At 21.9% G+C, this 17,523-nt stretch overlaps 1 protein-coding gene across 1 annotated transcript; it reads left to right on the top strand.

The window, feature by feature from the left end:
* Positions 1-13,762: 13,762 nt before the first annotated feature.
* Positions 13,763-16,854, top strand: LOC149925549 (uncharacterized). Its single transcript, XM_090161775.1, has 3 exons — positions 13,763-15,152; positions 15,513-15,602; positions 16,841-16,854. Exons 1-3 carry the CDS (start codon positions 13,763-13,765, stop codon positions 16,852-16,854), a joined length of 1,494 nt encoding a protein of 497 aa, XP_090017901.1.
* The last annotated feature ends 669 nt before the right edge of the window (positions 16,855-17,523 follow it).

The raw sequence follows: 17,523 nt of genomic DNA, 5'->3' as shown, positions 1-17,523 counted from the left end.
AATTAAATATAAGATTAATATAATTTATAAATATTTAATTAATATAACTTATAAATATTTAATTAAATATAAGATTATTATAATTTATAAATATTTAATTCATATGACTTATAAATATAATAATAATAATAATAATAATAATAATTCTTTATTTGTTCTCCGTGCGAGGTATACAGTTCTTCATATATTTAATTAAATATAAGATTAATATAATTTATAAATATTTAATTAATATAACTTATAAATATTTAATTATTATAACTTATAAATATTTGATTAAATATAAGATTAATATAATTTATAAATATTTAATTAAATATAAGATTTGTCGTTATGTGGATGGAGTACGCAAGATTAAAATATAATGAACTGAGTTTATTCAGAGCAAGTCAACAATTTGGAAACAGACAACGAATATTGTACGTTTATATATGCAGCTAAAAAACATTTGTTGCCATAAAAAATGAAAGGTAAAAGATAAAGTACAGTAGACCCAACGATGGTCTTTATCAGTTACAACAGTCCCCCTTAAAGTCCAGAGCTGGATTATTAATATTTTAGCTTTGGCGTCAGATTTACTGATGATCTTTAATACCCAAATTCTGGATGCAGGAATGGTGTTTTGGTGCAAAGAGTCCCTTCGTTAACACGTCTGCAGGCATATCATTCGTTGACATGTATTTCAAGTCGATGGCTCCAGATTCGAACGCTTCTCTGATGAAGTGATGACGGATGTCTATATGTTTTGTGCGGGAATGGAAGATCGGGTTTCGGACAAGCTTTTGGGCTCCTTGGTTGTCGTTGTAAATTAAGATGGAATTTGTTGAGATTCCAATCTCCCCTAGGAACTGTTTAAGGTACATCGCTTCTTTTGTCGCTTCCGTCATAGCCATGTATTCGGCCTCAGTGCTTGAGAGTGCGACTGTCTTTTGTTTTTTCGCCTCCCACACGACAGCTCCATTTGCCAGTTTAAAAAAGTGACCGGTGTACGAACGTCGATCATTTACACAGCCTCCCCAATCGGCATCAACGAATCCTTGTAGCTCTTCTCCACTCTTTTTGAAAAGAAGTCCATGTTGAGTTGTACCCCTCAAGTAACGTAAAACTCGCTTTCCAGCTTTCCAGTGCTCTTCGTTGTAGTTGGTATTGAACTGACTCAAGGTGCTCACTGCGTACGAGATATCGGGACGAGTGGAAACGGCCAAGTACATCAAGGATCCGACAAGGCTTTGGTACGGAAAACTTTCCATGCTCTCTTCCGACGGAGATTCGGGTTTTATCAATTTCTCGTTGGCGTTCAGCGGGGTAGATATTGGTTTCGAATCTTGCATTGAAAAACGTTGAAGTACTGCCTCCGTATACTTTGATTGCGACATGCGGATAGTTGATTTTACGAGGTCTTGCCGGAATTCGATGCCTAGGCAATGGTGAATAGCACCCAGGTCCTTCATTTCAAATTTCTTTTTCAGTTCGGATTTCGTCTCCTCCATCCATCGGGCATTGTTGCAAGCAATGATTAAGTCGTCGACGTAAATGGCGATGAGCATTATGTCTTCGCCTTTCTTCGAGATGTAAACGCAGGGGTCAGCCTTCAAGGGGCGCATTCCTATCTCACGCAGACGTTTGTCCAGTTGTTTGTACCACTGCCTTCCAGACTGCTTCAACCCGTACAAGGCCTTCTTGATGCGACATACTTTATTTGATCCTTGTAAGTCGGAGAGCCATTTGCGAGAAGTTTTGACGACTTCATCGCTTTCTTTGTTCGCTTTAACGATCGCTTGGAGGACATCTACAAGGCCATCTGGTACATCCATATAAATTTCTTCATCAATGTCGCCATTTAGATATGCAGTTACGACGTCCATTTGATGAACCATCAAGTCAAGCTCCACGGATAATGCCATTAAGAGTCTGATTGAACTGGATCTGACAACTGGGGCAAATGTTTCTTGGAAATCCACTCCAGTCTGCTGGGCAAATCCTTTGGCGACAAGTCGAACTTTTCGTCGTTCAACTTGGCCGTTTCCGTCATATTTGGTTCGAAAAACCAGGCGGTTGCCAATGGCTTTGCGGTTTTCCGGCTGGGTAACAATTTCCCATGTCTTGCACTTTATTTGGGACACGAATTCGCTTACGGTCGCCACCTTCCAGTCCATTGCATTTTCGGAAGCCATCGCCTCCTTTATGTTCGCTGGGTCTGGGATACCAATCAGGCTTGCTGACTCATTTTGGATTTCAGATAGAGTAGTGCTGTTTGGGATCATGTTATACTGCTTTTTTGGTCTTCCAGGCTCTCCAGTACGTATTAGTTTAGGCCGTCCAGGTCCTTTCTTCAATTCCGTTGAATCGACGCTTTGCACTCCAACTTCAGTTGGTTCAACGTTCGTCGTTTCAGTGGGTGAATTTATTTCAGCATCGACTGTTTCAGATTTCGTGGAGTCATGACATTCTTTAACTTCGTACTCAGCGTACATATCCGGGCTAATGAAATCTTCGTAGTTGTCGTTTTGATCAAATTTTGCCAAGAATTTGGCATTTCGACTTCTTACTATTTTCCTTTCATTTGGCAGCCAAAAACGGTACGCTTTCGATTCCGCGGAGTAGCCGATGAAGACCGCCTCTTTGCTTCTTGAATCAAACTTTCCCTTCGTATCTTTTTCATCCAGAATCAGTGCTTTTACGCCAAAAGTTCGCAGATAACTTAGGGTGGGTTTCCTTCCCGTCCATCTTGTAAAGGGTAAATCACCATTTATGCTTCGAGAAGGACATCTGTTTCTGATGTAATTAGCTGTGGCGATGGCTTCGCTCCAGAATGATGGTGGCAACTTAGAATGGATTAGCATGCATCTCGCCGTCTCCACTAACGTGCGATTCTTCCTCTCCGAAATTCCGTTCTGTTGTGGCGTGTGGGGAATGGTAAGTCTCCTCGAAATTCCACTTTCTTTTAGGAAATGGTCGAAATTGTTGTTGCAGTATTCCGTTCCGTTGTCGGATTGCAAAGCCTTGATTTTTCTTCCCGTTTGGCACTCGACTCGGTTTTTAAAGTCCTTGAAAGCGTCCAAGACTTCATCTTTCGTTTTTAAAAACGAAACTTCACTCCACCTTGAATAGTCGTCGGTGAAGACGACGAAATATTTTGAACCACCTATCGAAGAAACCCGCATTGGTCCGCATACGTCTGTGTGGATTAGTTCCAGGAGCTCAGATGTCCGGTTTTCTTCAGATTTTGGAAACTGTGTTCGAGATTGTTTTCCCATGACGCAGATCTCGCAGGTCGATAGGATTTCCTCGTTCGCCAGCTTGAAACCGTGAGCCTTATTCTTCCGGGCCATGTCTTTCAGGCTTCTTTCGTGGACGTGACCCAATCTGTAATGCCAGTCTTCCAAGTTAGACTTTGGAGTAATTTCGACTTGCGCGGCGTTGACTGCTTCCGTATCCTTCCTCAAGAAAAATAGATCTCCTATCCGATCAGCGATGGCGATTGCTTCCCCATTGGTTTTCAGGATGATGGCCTTTGACTTTTTAAAAAGTACTTCGTAACCTCTATCCGTAACCTTGGATATAGACATCAAGTTCGTTCTCAAGTCCGGAACAAGAAGGGTTTTTTTCAGTTTTAGTATTCTTCCCGTTTCGCCGTTTGTCGTTTCGATTTTGACAGTGCCGATGCCTTTAATCTCCGTCGAGTCATTGTTGGCTAAATTAAGCGTTTTGTCGACCTCTTCGATACTTTCGAACTTCTCTCCCTTCGACGTCATATGCGAAGTTGCTCCGCTGTCCAAACACCAGACGTCTTGTTCGTTTCGATCGGTGTAGAAAGCGAACTCTTCGAGGTTTCTTCGGCATTCGGTGACTACGTTAGCTTTTTCTTCGGCTTTTCCAGCTTTATCTGGAAGATTATTCTTGCAATCCGCAGCTTTGTGACCAGGTTTTCCGCACCGGTGACACTTGTACTTGAAAACGGCTTTCTCAGCTTGACTGTTGGATTTCAAAACTTCAGTATTCAGCTTGTATTGTTTCTTGCGTGGTTGTTTCTTAAAGGCAACCATGGCGTTCTGAATCGTGTCCTTCTCTTTAGACTTCCTCGCGTCCGCTTCTTCAATGATTTTGATTTTTAAAGCGTCTGGTTCAGGCAGGGTGTCCCGTGACTCGATAGCGCATCTGAAGTTTTCGAAACTGTCCGGCAGGCTGTATAGAAGCATGATGGCCAGCAGGTCATCGTTGATTTTCAGCTCCATTTCCTCCAGACGGTCGACTGTATCGAAGAACTGCTTCACGTGCTCGTGTACATCTTCGCCTTCCACCATTTTGTTGAGCGTGAGTCTCTTCAGCAATGTCGCTTTACGGGCAGGTCCTCGAGACTGGTAAATCGATTCGAGTTTTAACCATACGTCTCGAGATGTGGCACAGTTTTTGATCTGCTTCAGTTCCGATGGGGTGATTGCAAGTACTAGATCGGATTTGGCCTTTCTATCCATCCGGTCCCAATCTGCAACGGTCGCCGAATTTCCATTGGTACCGTTCACTAATATTGGTCTCGGATTACTTCCATCCACGTAGGTCCATACGTCATTCTTGACAAGTAGCGCTTCGACTTGCATTTTCCAGGTGTCGTAATTGTCTTTACTGAGCCTCTCGATCCTTACATTGTGACTAGTTGCCATGACTGAACAGGAGCTTGTGTCCTTCTGTAATGATCTTCTTGACGCGTACTTCTTTCCTGACAAAGACTAACCCTATGCAAATACTTTAGCTACTAATCTAAGCGCAATGGGAGCGTGCTGGGCCCATAACCTGTCGTTATGTGGATGGAGTACGCAAGATTAAAATATAATGAACTGAGTTTATTCAGAGCAAGTCAACAATTTGGAAACAGACAACGAATATTGTACGTTTATATATGCAGCTAAAAAACATTTGTTGCCATAAAAAATGAAAGGTAAAAGATAAAGTACAGTAGACCCAACGATGGTCTTTATCAGTTACAACAAGATTAATATAATTTATAAATATTTAATTAAATATAAGATTAATATAATTTATAAATATTTAATTAAATATAAGATTAATATAATTTATAAATATTTAATTAAATATAAGATTAATATAATTTATAAATATTTAATTAAATATAAGATTAATATAATTTATAAATATTTAATTAAATATAAGATTAATATAATTTATAAATATTTAATTAAATATAAGATTAATGTAATTTATAAATATTTAATAAAATATAAGATTAATATAATTTATAAATATTTAATTAAATATAAGATTAATATAATTTATAAATATTTAATTAAATATAAGATACATATAATTTATAAATATTTAATTAAACATAAGACTCATATAATTTATAAATATTTAATTAAATATAAGATTAATATAATTTATAAATATTTAATTAAATATAAGATTAATATAATTTATAAATATTTAATTAAATATAAGATTAATATAATTTATAAATATTTAATTAAATATAAGATTAATATAATTTATAAATATTTAATTAAATATAAGATTAATATAATTTATAAATATTTAATTAAATATAAGGTTCATATAATTTATAAATATTTAATTAAACATAAAATTCATATAATTTATAAATATTTAATTAAACATAAAATTCATATAATTTATAAATATTTAATTAAATATAACATTAATATAATTTATAAATATTTAATTAAATATAAGATTAATATAATTTATAAATATTTAATTAAATATAAGATTAATGTAATTTATAAATATTTAATTAAATATAAGATTAATATAATTTATAAATATTTAATTAAATATAAGATTTATATAATTTATAAATATTTAATTTAATATAAGATTAATATAATTTATAAATATTTAATTAAATATAAGATAATATAATTTATAAATATTTAATTAAATATAAGATTTATATAATTTATAAATATTTAATTAAATATAAGATTAATATAATTTATAAATATTTAATTAAATATAAGATTAATATAATTTATAAATATTTAATTAAATATAAGATTAATATAATTTATAAATATTTAATTATATATAAGATTAATATAATTTATAAATATTTAATTATATATAAGATTAATATAATTTATAAATATTTAATTAAATATAAGATTAATATAATTTATAAATATTTAATTAAATATAAGATTAATATAATTTATAAATATTTAATTAAATATAAGATTAATATAATTTATAAATATTTAATTAAATATAAGATTAATATAATTTATAAATATTTAATTATATATAAGATTAATATAATTTATAAATATTTAATTAAATATAAGATTAATATAATTTATAAATATTTAATTAAATATAAGATTAATATAATTTATAAATATTTAATTAAATATAAGATTAATATAATTTATAAATATTTAATTAAATATAAGATTAATATAATTTATAAATATTTAATTAAATATAAGATTAATATAATTTATAAATATTTAATTAAATATAAGATTAATATAATTTATAAATATTTAATTAAATATAAGATTAATATAATTTATAAATATTTTATTAAATATAAGATTAATATAATTTATAAATATTTAATTAAATATAAGATTAATATAATTTATAAATATTTAATTAAATATAAGATACATATAATTTATAAATATTTAATTAAACATAAGATTCATATAATTTATAAATATTTAATTAAATATAAGATTAATATAATTTATAAATATTTAATTAAATATAAGATTAATATAATTTATAAATATTTAATTAAATATTAGATTAATATAATTTATAAATATTTAATTAAATATAAGATTAATATAATTTATAAATATTTAATTAAATATCAGATTAATATAATTTATAAATATTTAATTAAATATAAGATTAATATAATTTATAAATATTTAATTAAATATAAGATTAATATAATTTATAAATATTTAATTAAATATAAGATTAATATAATTTATAAATATTTAATTAAATATAAGGTTCATATAATTTATAAATATTTAATTAAACATAAAATTCATATAATTTATAAATATTTAATTAAATATAAGATTAATATAATTTATAAATATTTAATTAAATATAAGATTAATATAATTTATAAATATTTAATTAAATATAAGATTAATGTAATTTATAAATATTTAATTAAATATAAGATTAATATAATTTATAAATATTTAATTAAATATAAGATTAATATAATTTATAAATATTTAATTTAATATAAGATTAATATAATTTATAAATATTTAATTAAATATAAGATAATATAATTTATAAATATTTAATTAAATATAAGATTAATATAATTTATAAATATTTAATTAAATATAAGATTAATATAATTTATAAATATTTAAATAAATATAAGATTAATATAATTTATAAATATTTAATTAAATATAAGATTTATATAATTTATAAATATTTAATTATATATAAGATTAATATAATTTATAAATATTTAATTAAATATAAGATTAATATAATTTATAAATATTTAATTAAATATAAGATTAATATAATTTATAAATATTTAATTAAATATAAGATTATTATAATTTATAAATATTTAATTAATATAACTTATAAATATTTAATTAAATATAAGATTATTATAATTTATAAATATTTAATTAAATATAAGATTAATATAATTTATAAATATTTAATTAAATATAAGATTAATATAATTTATAAATATTTAATTAAATATAAGATTAATATAATTTATAAATATTTAATTAAATATAAGATTAATATAATTTATAAATATTTAATTAAATATAAGATTAATATAATTTATAAATATTTAATTAAATATAAGATTAATATTATTTATAAATATTTAATTAAATATAAGATTAATATAATTTATAAATATTTAATTAAATATAAGATTAATATAATTTATAAATATTTAATTAAATATAAGATTAATATAATTTATAAATATTTAATTAAATATAAGATTAATATAATTTATAAATATTTAATTAAATATAAGATTAATATAATTTATAAATATTTAATTAAATATAAGATTAATATAATTTATAAATATTTAATTAAATATAAGATTAATATAATTTATAAATATTTAATTAAATATAAGGTTCATATAATTTATAAATATTTAATTAAACATAAAATTCATATAATTTATAAATATTTAATTAAACATAAAATTCATATAATTTATAAATATTTAATTAAATATAACATTAATATAATTTATAAATATTTAATTAAATATAACATTAATATAATTTATAAATATTTAATTAAATATAAGATTAATATCATTTATAAATATTTAATTAAATATAAGATTAATATAATTTATAAATATTTAATTAAATATAAGATTAATATAATTTATAAATATTTAATTAATATAACTTATAAATATTTAATTAAATATAAGATTATTATAATTTATAAATATTTAATTAAATATAAGATTAATATAATTTATAAATATTTAATTAAATATAAGATTAATATAATTTATAAATATTTAATTAAATATAAGATTAATATAATTTATAAATATTTAATTAAATATAAGATTAATATAATTTATAAATATTTAATTAAATATAAGATTAATATAATTTATAAATATTTAATTAAATATAAGGTTCATATAATTTATAAATATTTAATTAAACATAAAATTCATATAATTTATAAATATTTAATTAAACATAAAATTCATATAATTTATAAATATTTAATTAAATATAACATTAATATAATTTATAAATATTTAATTAAATATAACATTAATATAATTTATAAATATTTAATTAAATATAAGATTAATATCATTTATAAATATTTAATTAAATATAAGATTAATGTAATTTATAAATATTTAATTAAATATAAGATTAATATAATTTATAAATATTTAATTAAATATAAGATTAATATAATTTATAAATATTTAATTTAATATAAGATTAATATAATTTATAAATATTTAATTAAATATAAGATAATATAATTTATAAATATTTAATTAAATATAAGATTAATATAATTTATAAATATTTAATTAAATATAAGATTAATATAATTTATAAATATTTAATTAAATATAAGATTAATATAATTTATAAATATTTAATTAAATATAAGATTAATATAATTTATAAATATTTAATTATATATAAGATTAATATAATTTATAAATATTTAATTAAATATAAGATTAATATAATTTATAAATATTTAATTAAATATAAGATTAATATAATTTATAAATATTTAATTAAATATAAGATTAATATAATTTATAAATATTTAATTAAATATAAGATTAATATAATTTATAAATATTTAATTAAATATAAGATTAATATAATTTATAAATATTTAATTAATATAACTTATAAATATTTAATTAAATATAAGATTATTATAATTTATAAATATTTAATTCATATGACTTATAAATATAATAATAATAATAATAATAATAATTCTTTATTTGTTCTCCGTGCGAGGTATACAGTTCTTCATATATTTAATTAAATATAAGATTAATATAATTTATAAATATTTAATTAATATAACTTATAAATATTTAATTAATATAACTTATAAATATTTGATTAAATAGAAGATTAATATAATTTATAAATATTTGATTAAATAGAAGATTAATATAATTTATAAATATTTAATTAAATATAAGATTAATATAATTTATAAATATTTAATTAAATATAAGATTAATATAATTTATAAATATTTAATTAAATATAAGATTAATATAATTTATAAATATTTAATTAAATATAAGATTAATATAATTTATAAATATTTAATTAAATATAAGATTAATATAATTTATAAATATTTAATTAAATATAAGATTAATGTAATTTATAAATATTTAATTAAATATAAGATTAATATAATTTATAAATATTTAATAAAATATAAGATTAATATAATTTATAAATATTTAATTAAATATAAGATTAATATAATTTATAAATATTTAATTTAATATAAGATTAATATAATTTATAAATATTTAATTAAATATAAGATAATATAATTTATAAATATTTAATTAAATATAAGATTAATATAATTTATAAATATTTAATTAAATATAAGATTAATATAATTTATAAATATTTAATTAAATATAAGATTAATATAATTTATAAATATTTAATTAAATATAAGATTAATATAATTTATAAATATTTAATTATATATAAGATTAATATAATTTATAAATATTTAATTAAATATAAGATTAATATAATTTATAAATATTTAATTAAATATAAGATTAATATAATTTATAAATATTTAATTAAATATAAGATTAATATAATTTATAAATATTTAATTAAATATAAGATTAATATAATTTATAAATATTTAATTAAATATAAGATTAATATAATTTATAAATATTTAATTAATATAATTTATAAATATTTAATTAAATATAAGATTATTATAATTTATAAATATTTAATTCATATGACTTATAAATATAATAATAATAATAATAATAATAATTCTTTATTTGTTCTCCGTGCGAGGTATACAGTTCTTCATATATTTAATTAAATATAAGATTAATATAATTTATAAATATTTAATTAATATAACTTATAAATATTTAATTAATATAACTTATAAATATTTGATTAAATAGAAGATTAATATAATTTATAAATATTTGATTAAATATAAGATTAATATAATTTATAAATATTTAATTAAATATAAGATTAATATAATTTATAAATATTTAATTAAATATAAGATTAATATAATTTATAAATATTTAATTAAATATAAGATTAATATAATTTATAAATATTTAATTAAATATAAGATTAATATAATTTATAAATATTTAATTAAATATAAGATTAATATAATTTATAAATATTTAATTAAATATAAGATTAATATAATTTATAAATATTTAATTAAATATAAGATTAATGTAATTTATAAATATTTAATTAAATATAAGATTAATATAATTTATAAATATTTAATAAAATATAAGATTAATATAATTTATAAATATTTAATTAAATATAAGATTAATATAATTTATAAATATTTAATTAAATATAAGATTAATATAATTTATAAATATTTAATTAAATATAAGATTAATATAATTTATAAATATTTAATTAAATATAAGATTAATATAATTTATAAATATTTAATTAAATATAAGATTAATATAATTTATAAATATTTAATTAATTATAAGATTAATATAATTTATAAATATTTAATTAAATATAAGATTAATATAATTTATAAATATTTAATTAAATATAAGATTAATATAATTTATAAATATTTTATTAAATATAAGATTACTATAATTTATAAATATTTAATTAAATATAAGATACATATAATTTATAAATATTTAATTAAACATAAGATTCATATAATTTATAAATATTTAATTAAATATAAGATTAATATAATTTATAAATATTTAATTAAATATTAGATTAATATAATTTATAAATATTTAATTAAATATTAGATTAATATAATTTATAAATATTTAATTAAATATAAGATTAATATAATTTATAAATATTTAATTAAATATCAGATTAATATAATTTATAAATATTTAATTAAATATCAGATTAATATAATTTATAAATATTTAATTAAATATAAGATTAATATAATTTATAAATATTTAATTAAATATAAGGTTCATATAATTTATAAATATTTAATTAAACATAAAATTCATATAATTTATAAATATTTAATTAAATATAAGATTAATATAATTTATAAATATTTAATTAAATATAAGATTAATATAATTTATAAATATTTAATTAAATATAAGATTAATATAATTTATAAATATTTAATTAAATATAAGATTAATGTAATTTATAAATATTTAATTAAATATAAGATTAATATAATTTATAAATATTTAATTAAATATAAGATTAATATAATTTATAAATATTTAATTTAATATAAGATTAATATAATTTATAAATATTTAATTAAATATAAGATAATATAATTTATAAATATTTAATTAAATATAAGATTAATATAATTTATAAATATTTAATTAAATATAAGATTAATATTATTTATAAATATTTAATTAAATATAAGATTAATATAATTTATAAATATTTAATTAAATATAAGATTAATATAATTTATAAATATTTAATTATATATAAGATTAATATAATTTATAAATATTTAATTAAATATAAGATTAATATAATTTATAAATATTTAATTAAATATAAGATTAATATAATTTATAAATATTTAATTAAATATCAGATTAATATAATTTATAAATATTTAATTAAATATAAGATTAATATAATTTATAAATATTTAATTAAATATAAGATTAATATAATTTATAAATATTTCACTAAATATAAGATTAATATAATTTATAAATATTTAATTAAACATAAGATTCATATAATTTATAAATATTTAATTAAATATAAGATTAATATAATTTATTCATATTTAATTAAATATAAGATTAATATAATTTATTCATATTTAATTAAATATAAGATTAATATAATTTATAAATATAAGATTAATATAATTTATAAATATAAGATTAATATAATTTATAAATATAAGATTAATATAATTTATAAATATTTAATTAAATATAAGATTAATATAATTTATAAATATTTAATTAAATATAAGATTTGTGTAATTTATAAATATTTAATTAAATATAAGATTAATATAATTTATAAATATTTAATTAAATATAAGATTAATATAATTTATAAATATTTAATTAAATATAAGATTAATATAATTTATAAATATTTATTTAAATATAAGATTTATATAATTTATAAATATTTATTTAAATATAAGATTAATATAATTTATAAATATTTAATTAAATATAAGATTAATACCGAGTCTCTACATAAGATTTGTCTTAACAACCTTGTTGAAGAGGTCAAAGACATCAAACTTCAATACTCGACATTGACTAATCAGTTAACCATCATCAAAGACAGCATTGAAAAGTCGTATTCTAGTACTTTCGCTGATAAAGAATTGAATTTTTGAATTGATGACAGCTATAGCCAAGTGGTCAAAACCAATGGAAATGCAAAGGTTAAATCTAAAAATAATTGGAGTTTTCCAGAAAAAAGAAAAGGTAAACCAGCAACTAAGCCTCGGGTAAACAAACCCATCACGGTAGGAAAGAACTGTTCGTCCACAGTTCGCGGCCTATTACCCGATAATACCAAAGTTATCAGAAAAAAGGCGTTCTTCGTTTCCCGTATTGATCCTAAACTTTCCACGGCGAAATTCAAATGTTGGTTAGTCAAGGAATATTCGCTTAATACGCTAGTGCTGACTAGACTAAAGACCAAATCTCCCAACTACGCTTCATACCACGTCGCCTTGGGAGATGAGGAATTCGAAAGACTCAACAGTCCTGAGATATGGCCAGAAAATTCTGTGTATTCGGTTTACAGGGGCTGGCTACGGCACAGTAGGAAATACGACGAGATAAATGATGCCGTACTTGACGAAACAATAACCTTAGAAAATACGCAAATAAAGGAGCCTACTACGAAACCGGACAATGTTGAAGAATATAAACAGACCGAGGTAAAAACGATAAACTAGAGTATGTAGAGCCTGCATATCTTATTATAAATATATTATGGGTAGTGAAAACATATGTCTTCGATATCAAAATGTTAAAGGTCTAAGAACCAAGCTAGATGCCCTCAACACGAGTCTTATCAACTGTGATTCAGACATTATTTGTCTTACGGAAACCTTTTTTAATGATACTCATTTTAATGCTGATTTTATACCCGATGACATGACCGCTTTCCGGGCTGACCGCCTACAAAACGCCGAAAATACCATTCGGGGTGGTGGTTCAGTCATTATTACCAAACGCAATAGGAAAATCTTAAGACGAACAGACTTAGAATTGGCTTCGGAGTGTGTCTGGATAGAGGTAGCGGATGTGCGGGGAGGAAATATTCTTATTGGAAATCACTATTTTGCCCCCAATAACAATGTCGAAAGATACGCTAATTATTTCAGAAACGTTATAGAACGATTGCAGTCCCATAGTGGGAAAATAATTATAGTGGGAGACTTCAACCTACCAGGCGTAGACTGGACGCACATGACAGCGAGTGGTTGTAATAGTATGGTGAAGCCTAAAGCTCAAATTGTCTTAGACTTCGTGTGTGCGTTAAACGTATTTCAGCTTAACACACTCAAGAATAGTTTCGGTAATACGCTAGACCTGGTACTAACAAATTTCAACACTGTAAACTCAGAATTGGATATCACTCCGCTTCTACCGATTGATAAACTATATCATCCGCCGCTGAGTATAAAAATTCGCATAGAGGCTCCGCCGGAAAATCTCCTTAAACAACCTTCACCCGAATACCCTGAGCAAAACGTCAAGCTAAACTATCGTAAAGGTGATTACGATCAACTCTATCGCTCTTTAAGATCCCGGGATTGGACGGAAATATATGCGGCTGGTAACCCAGACGAAGCGGTTAACTATTTACAAGCGGCAATTCAAGAGGACCTAGGAAAATACATACCAAAAGCTGGAAAAGTTATCTCCAAATACCCTCATTGGTTTTCAAAAGAGCTACGGCAGAGTCTATCGAGAAAACACTACTATCATAAAAAATTCAAACGTATAGGAAATGAATTAGATCTCCAAAAGTTTAGGGATAACAGGAACGAAGCCCAGCAGCTCTTAAATCGTGACAGACGTAATTGGAGTTATACGGTGGCACATGATCTTGAAGAGAAACCGGATATGCTCTGGACTTATGTTAATAACAGATTAAAACCGAAAGACAAGGAGGATATCATCATCTCCGACAAAGATGGAAACCCTCTCACATCAAACGAGGAAATTTCTGAAGCATTTTGTAATCTATTCCAAACCGTAGTAAGAGAGGACACCGAAAGGAACACCAATCAGGATAATGAGAACATAAAGGTCGCCGCCTACGATTCCTTCAGTACACTAGTAATATCATATAACGACGTCCACGACGCTATCGGTAAATTAAAACCGAAAAAATCAACGGGTATAGACCAGATCCCTGCATTTATCTTAAAGGGCTGCAAGGACGTTCTCATACCTCTTTTGGTGTACATATATAATCTATCAATCTTAACCGGTGTCTTTCCTGAAATGTGGAAAACATCAGTTATCATTCCAATCCATAAAAAGGGACCCAAGCAAAATGTAAACAATTATAGACCAATATCTTTAATATCCGTCTTTTCAAAGGTCTTTGAAATAATAATTCATAAATATGTGAGTACCTGGTTTATACCGCATCTATCAAAGGAACAACATGGATTTTGCAAGTCAAGGTCTACAACGACAAACTTAATATCACTTTTAAACTATGTAGCTCCTAGACTTGAGAAACAGAAACAGGTCGATTGCGTATTTATGGACCTATCTAAAGCATTTGATAGAATGAGTCACCAAATTCTACTCAGTAAGTTGGAGTCCTACGGGATTGGTGGTTCACTGTTACAATGGATAAAAAGTTACTTAGGTTTGAGATTAAACATAATAAAGGTCAATGGAGTACTCACTTCATCCACTTATAAATCCACTAGAGGAGTCCCGCAAGGGTCGGCCCTAGGTCCGTTATTATTTCTCATTTTCATCAATGACCTATATACAAATATTACAAAAGATACCCAATTGCGAGCCTTCGCGGACGACAACAAAGCATTTAGAGAAGTCTCTAGCTTAACAGATTGCTTAGACTTAGAAAATGAAATAAAAAGAATTAGTAAATGGGGAAGAAAGAACGAAATGCCTCTTAATGCTACAAAAACATACGTTATCTCATTTTCAAGAAAAACCAACTCGATAACCTACGATTACAAAATTGACAACGATTCAATACAACGGATAAACATTACCAAAGACTTAGGAATATGGTTGGATACCAAAATGATTTTTAACGACCATATTGAACGAATGGTAGGAGAAACGCTCAGAAAGCTGTATGGTGTACTGAGAATTGCTAGAAACCTAAGCAGTTCGACGATATTCTCCCAACTGTATAAATCTGTCGTTAGACCAAAAATGGAATATTGCTCCTTAATATGGGGTGGCTGTACAAACTATCAATTAAACATTATAGAACGAGTGCAGAGGAAGTTCGCAAGATTACTAAATATATATTTTCATAAAAGAATTCGATACAATTATAATGACACCCTAAAAAAAATAAATCTACTTACAATGTGTCAAAGATTTAAATACTTCGACATCATGTTTTTATTTAAATTGTTACACAACTATGTTGATTCTAACGAACTGCTTCCTTGTATTAAATTAAAAACGAACTTAATCAGTACTAGGACAAAAGATGTATTTTATATTTCTGAATTTAAAACGAGTTTAAACGCCCTTAAAAGAGCGCAAATCGAATATAATCATTTGAATAAATTTAATAATAATTTAGACATTTTTGAGAGATCTAAATATAAATTTCAGAAGGATTTGACTAATGCACTTTATGAAGATATATAAATAGTGATTTTAAATGACGAAAACAATTTGTTCAGAATGGCTTTTAAAATTGTATAACGTTAGATTTGACGGACAATCTTTGTTAACGAGAAATTAATTTAATGTAAAAAAAAAAATCTATACATATAGTTATATAACAAAACCTGTAACTCTATGAAAAGTGTTTTAAAACATGTTGAATTGCAGGAAATAAACAGTGATTGAATTGAATTGAATTGAATATAATTTATAAATATTTAATTAAATATAAGATTAATATAATTTATAAATATTTAATTAAATATAAGATTAATATAATTTATAAATATTTAATTAAATATAAGATTAATATAATTTATAAATATTTAATTAAATATAAGATTAATATAATTTATAAATATTTAATTAAATAGAAGATTAATATAATTTATAAATATTTAATTAAACATAAAATTCATATAATTTATAAATATTTAATTAAATATAAGATTAATATAATTTATAAATATTTAATTAAATATAAGATTAATATAATTTATAAATATTTAATTAAATATAAGATTAATATAATTTATAAATATTTAATTAAATATAAGATTAATGTAATTTATAAATATTTAATTAAATATAAGATTAATATCATTTATAAATATTTAATTAAATATAAGATTAATATAATTTATAAATATTTAATTAAATATAAGATTAATATAATTTATAAATATTTAATTAAATATAAGATTAATATAATTTATAAATATTTAATTAAATATAAGATTAATATAATTTATAAATATTTAATTAAATATAAGATTAATATAATTTATAAATATTTAATTAAATATTAGATTAATATAATTTATAAATATTAAATTAAATATAAGATTAAT

Source organism: Leiobunum rupestre, chromosome 10, assembly GCF_980474605.1.
Source record: "Leiobunum rupestre chromosome 10, qqLeiRupe1.1.hap1, whole genome shotgun sequence".
Lineage (NCBI taxonomy): Eukaryota > Metazoa > Arthropoda > Arachnida > Opiliones > Sclerosomatidae > Leiobunum > Leiobunum rupestre.
The sequence above is the reverse complement of the archived record's forward strand: the minus strand, read 5'-3'. Positions and strand labels throughout refer to the sequence as shown.

Coding starts and splice junctions, on each gene's coding strand:
- LOC149925549 (XM_090161775.1), top strand. CDS start 13,763: ATGGGTAGTGAAAACATATGTCTTCGATATCAAAATGTTAAAGGTCTA. Junction 15,153..15,512: donor CGACGTCCACGACGCTATCG/GTAAATTAAAAC, acceptor TAAACTATGTAG/CTCCTAGACTTGAGAAACAG.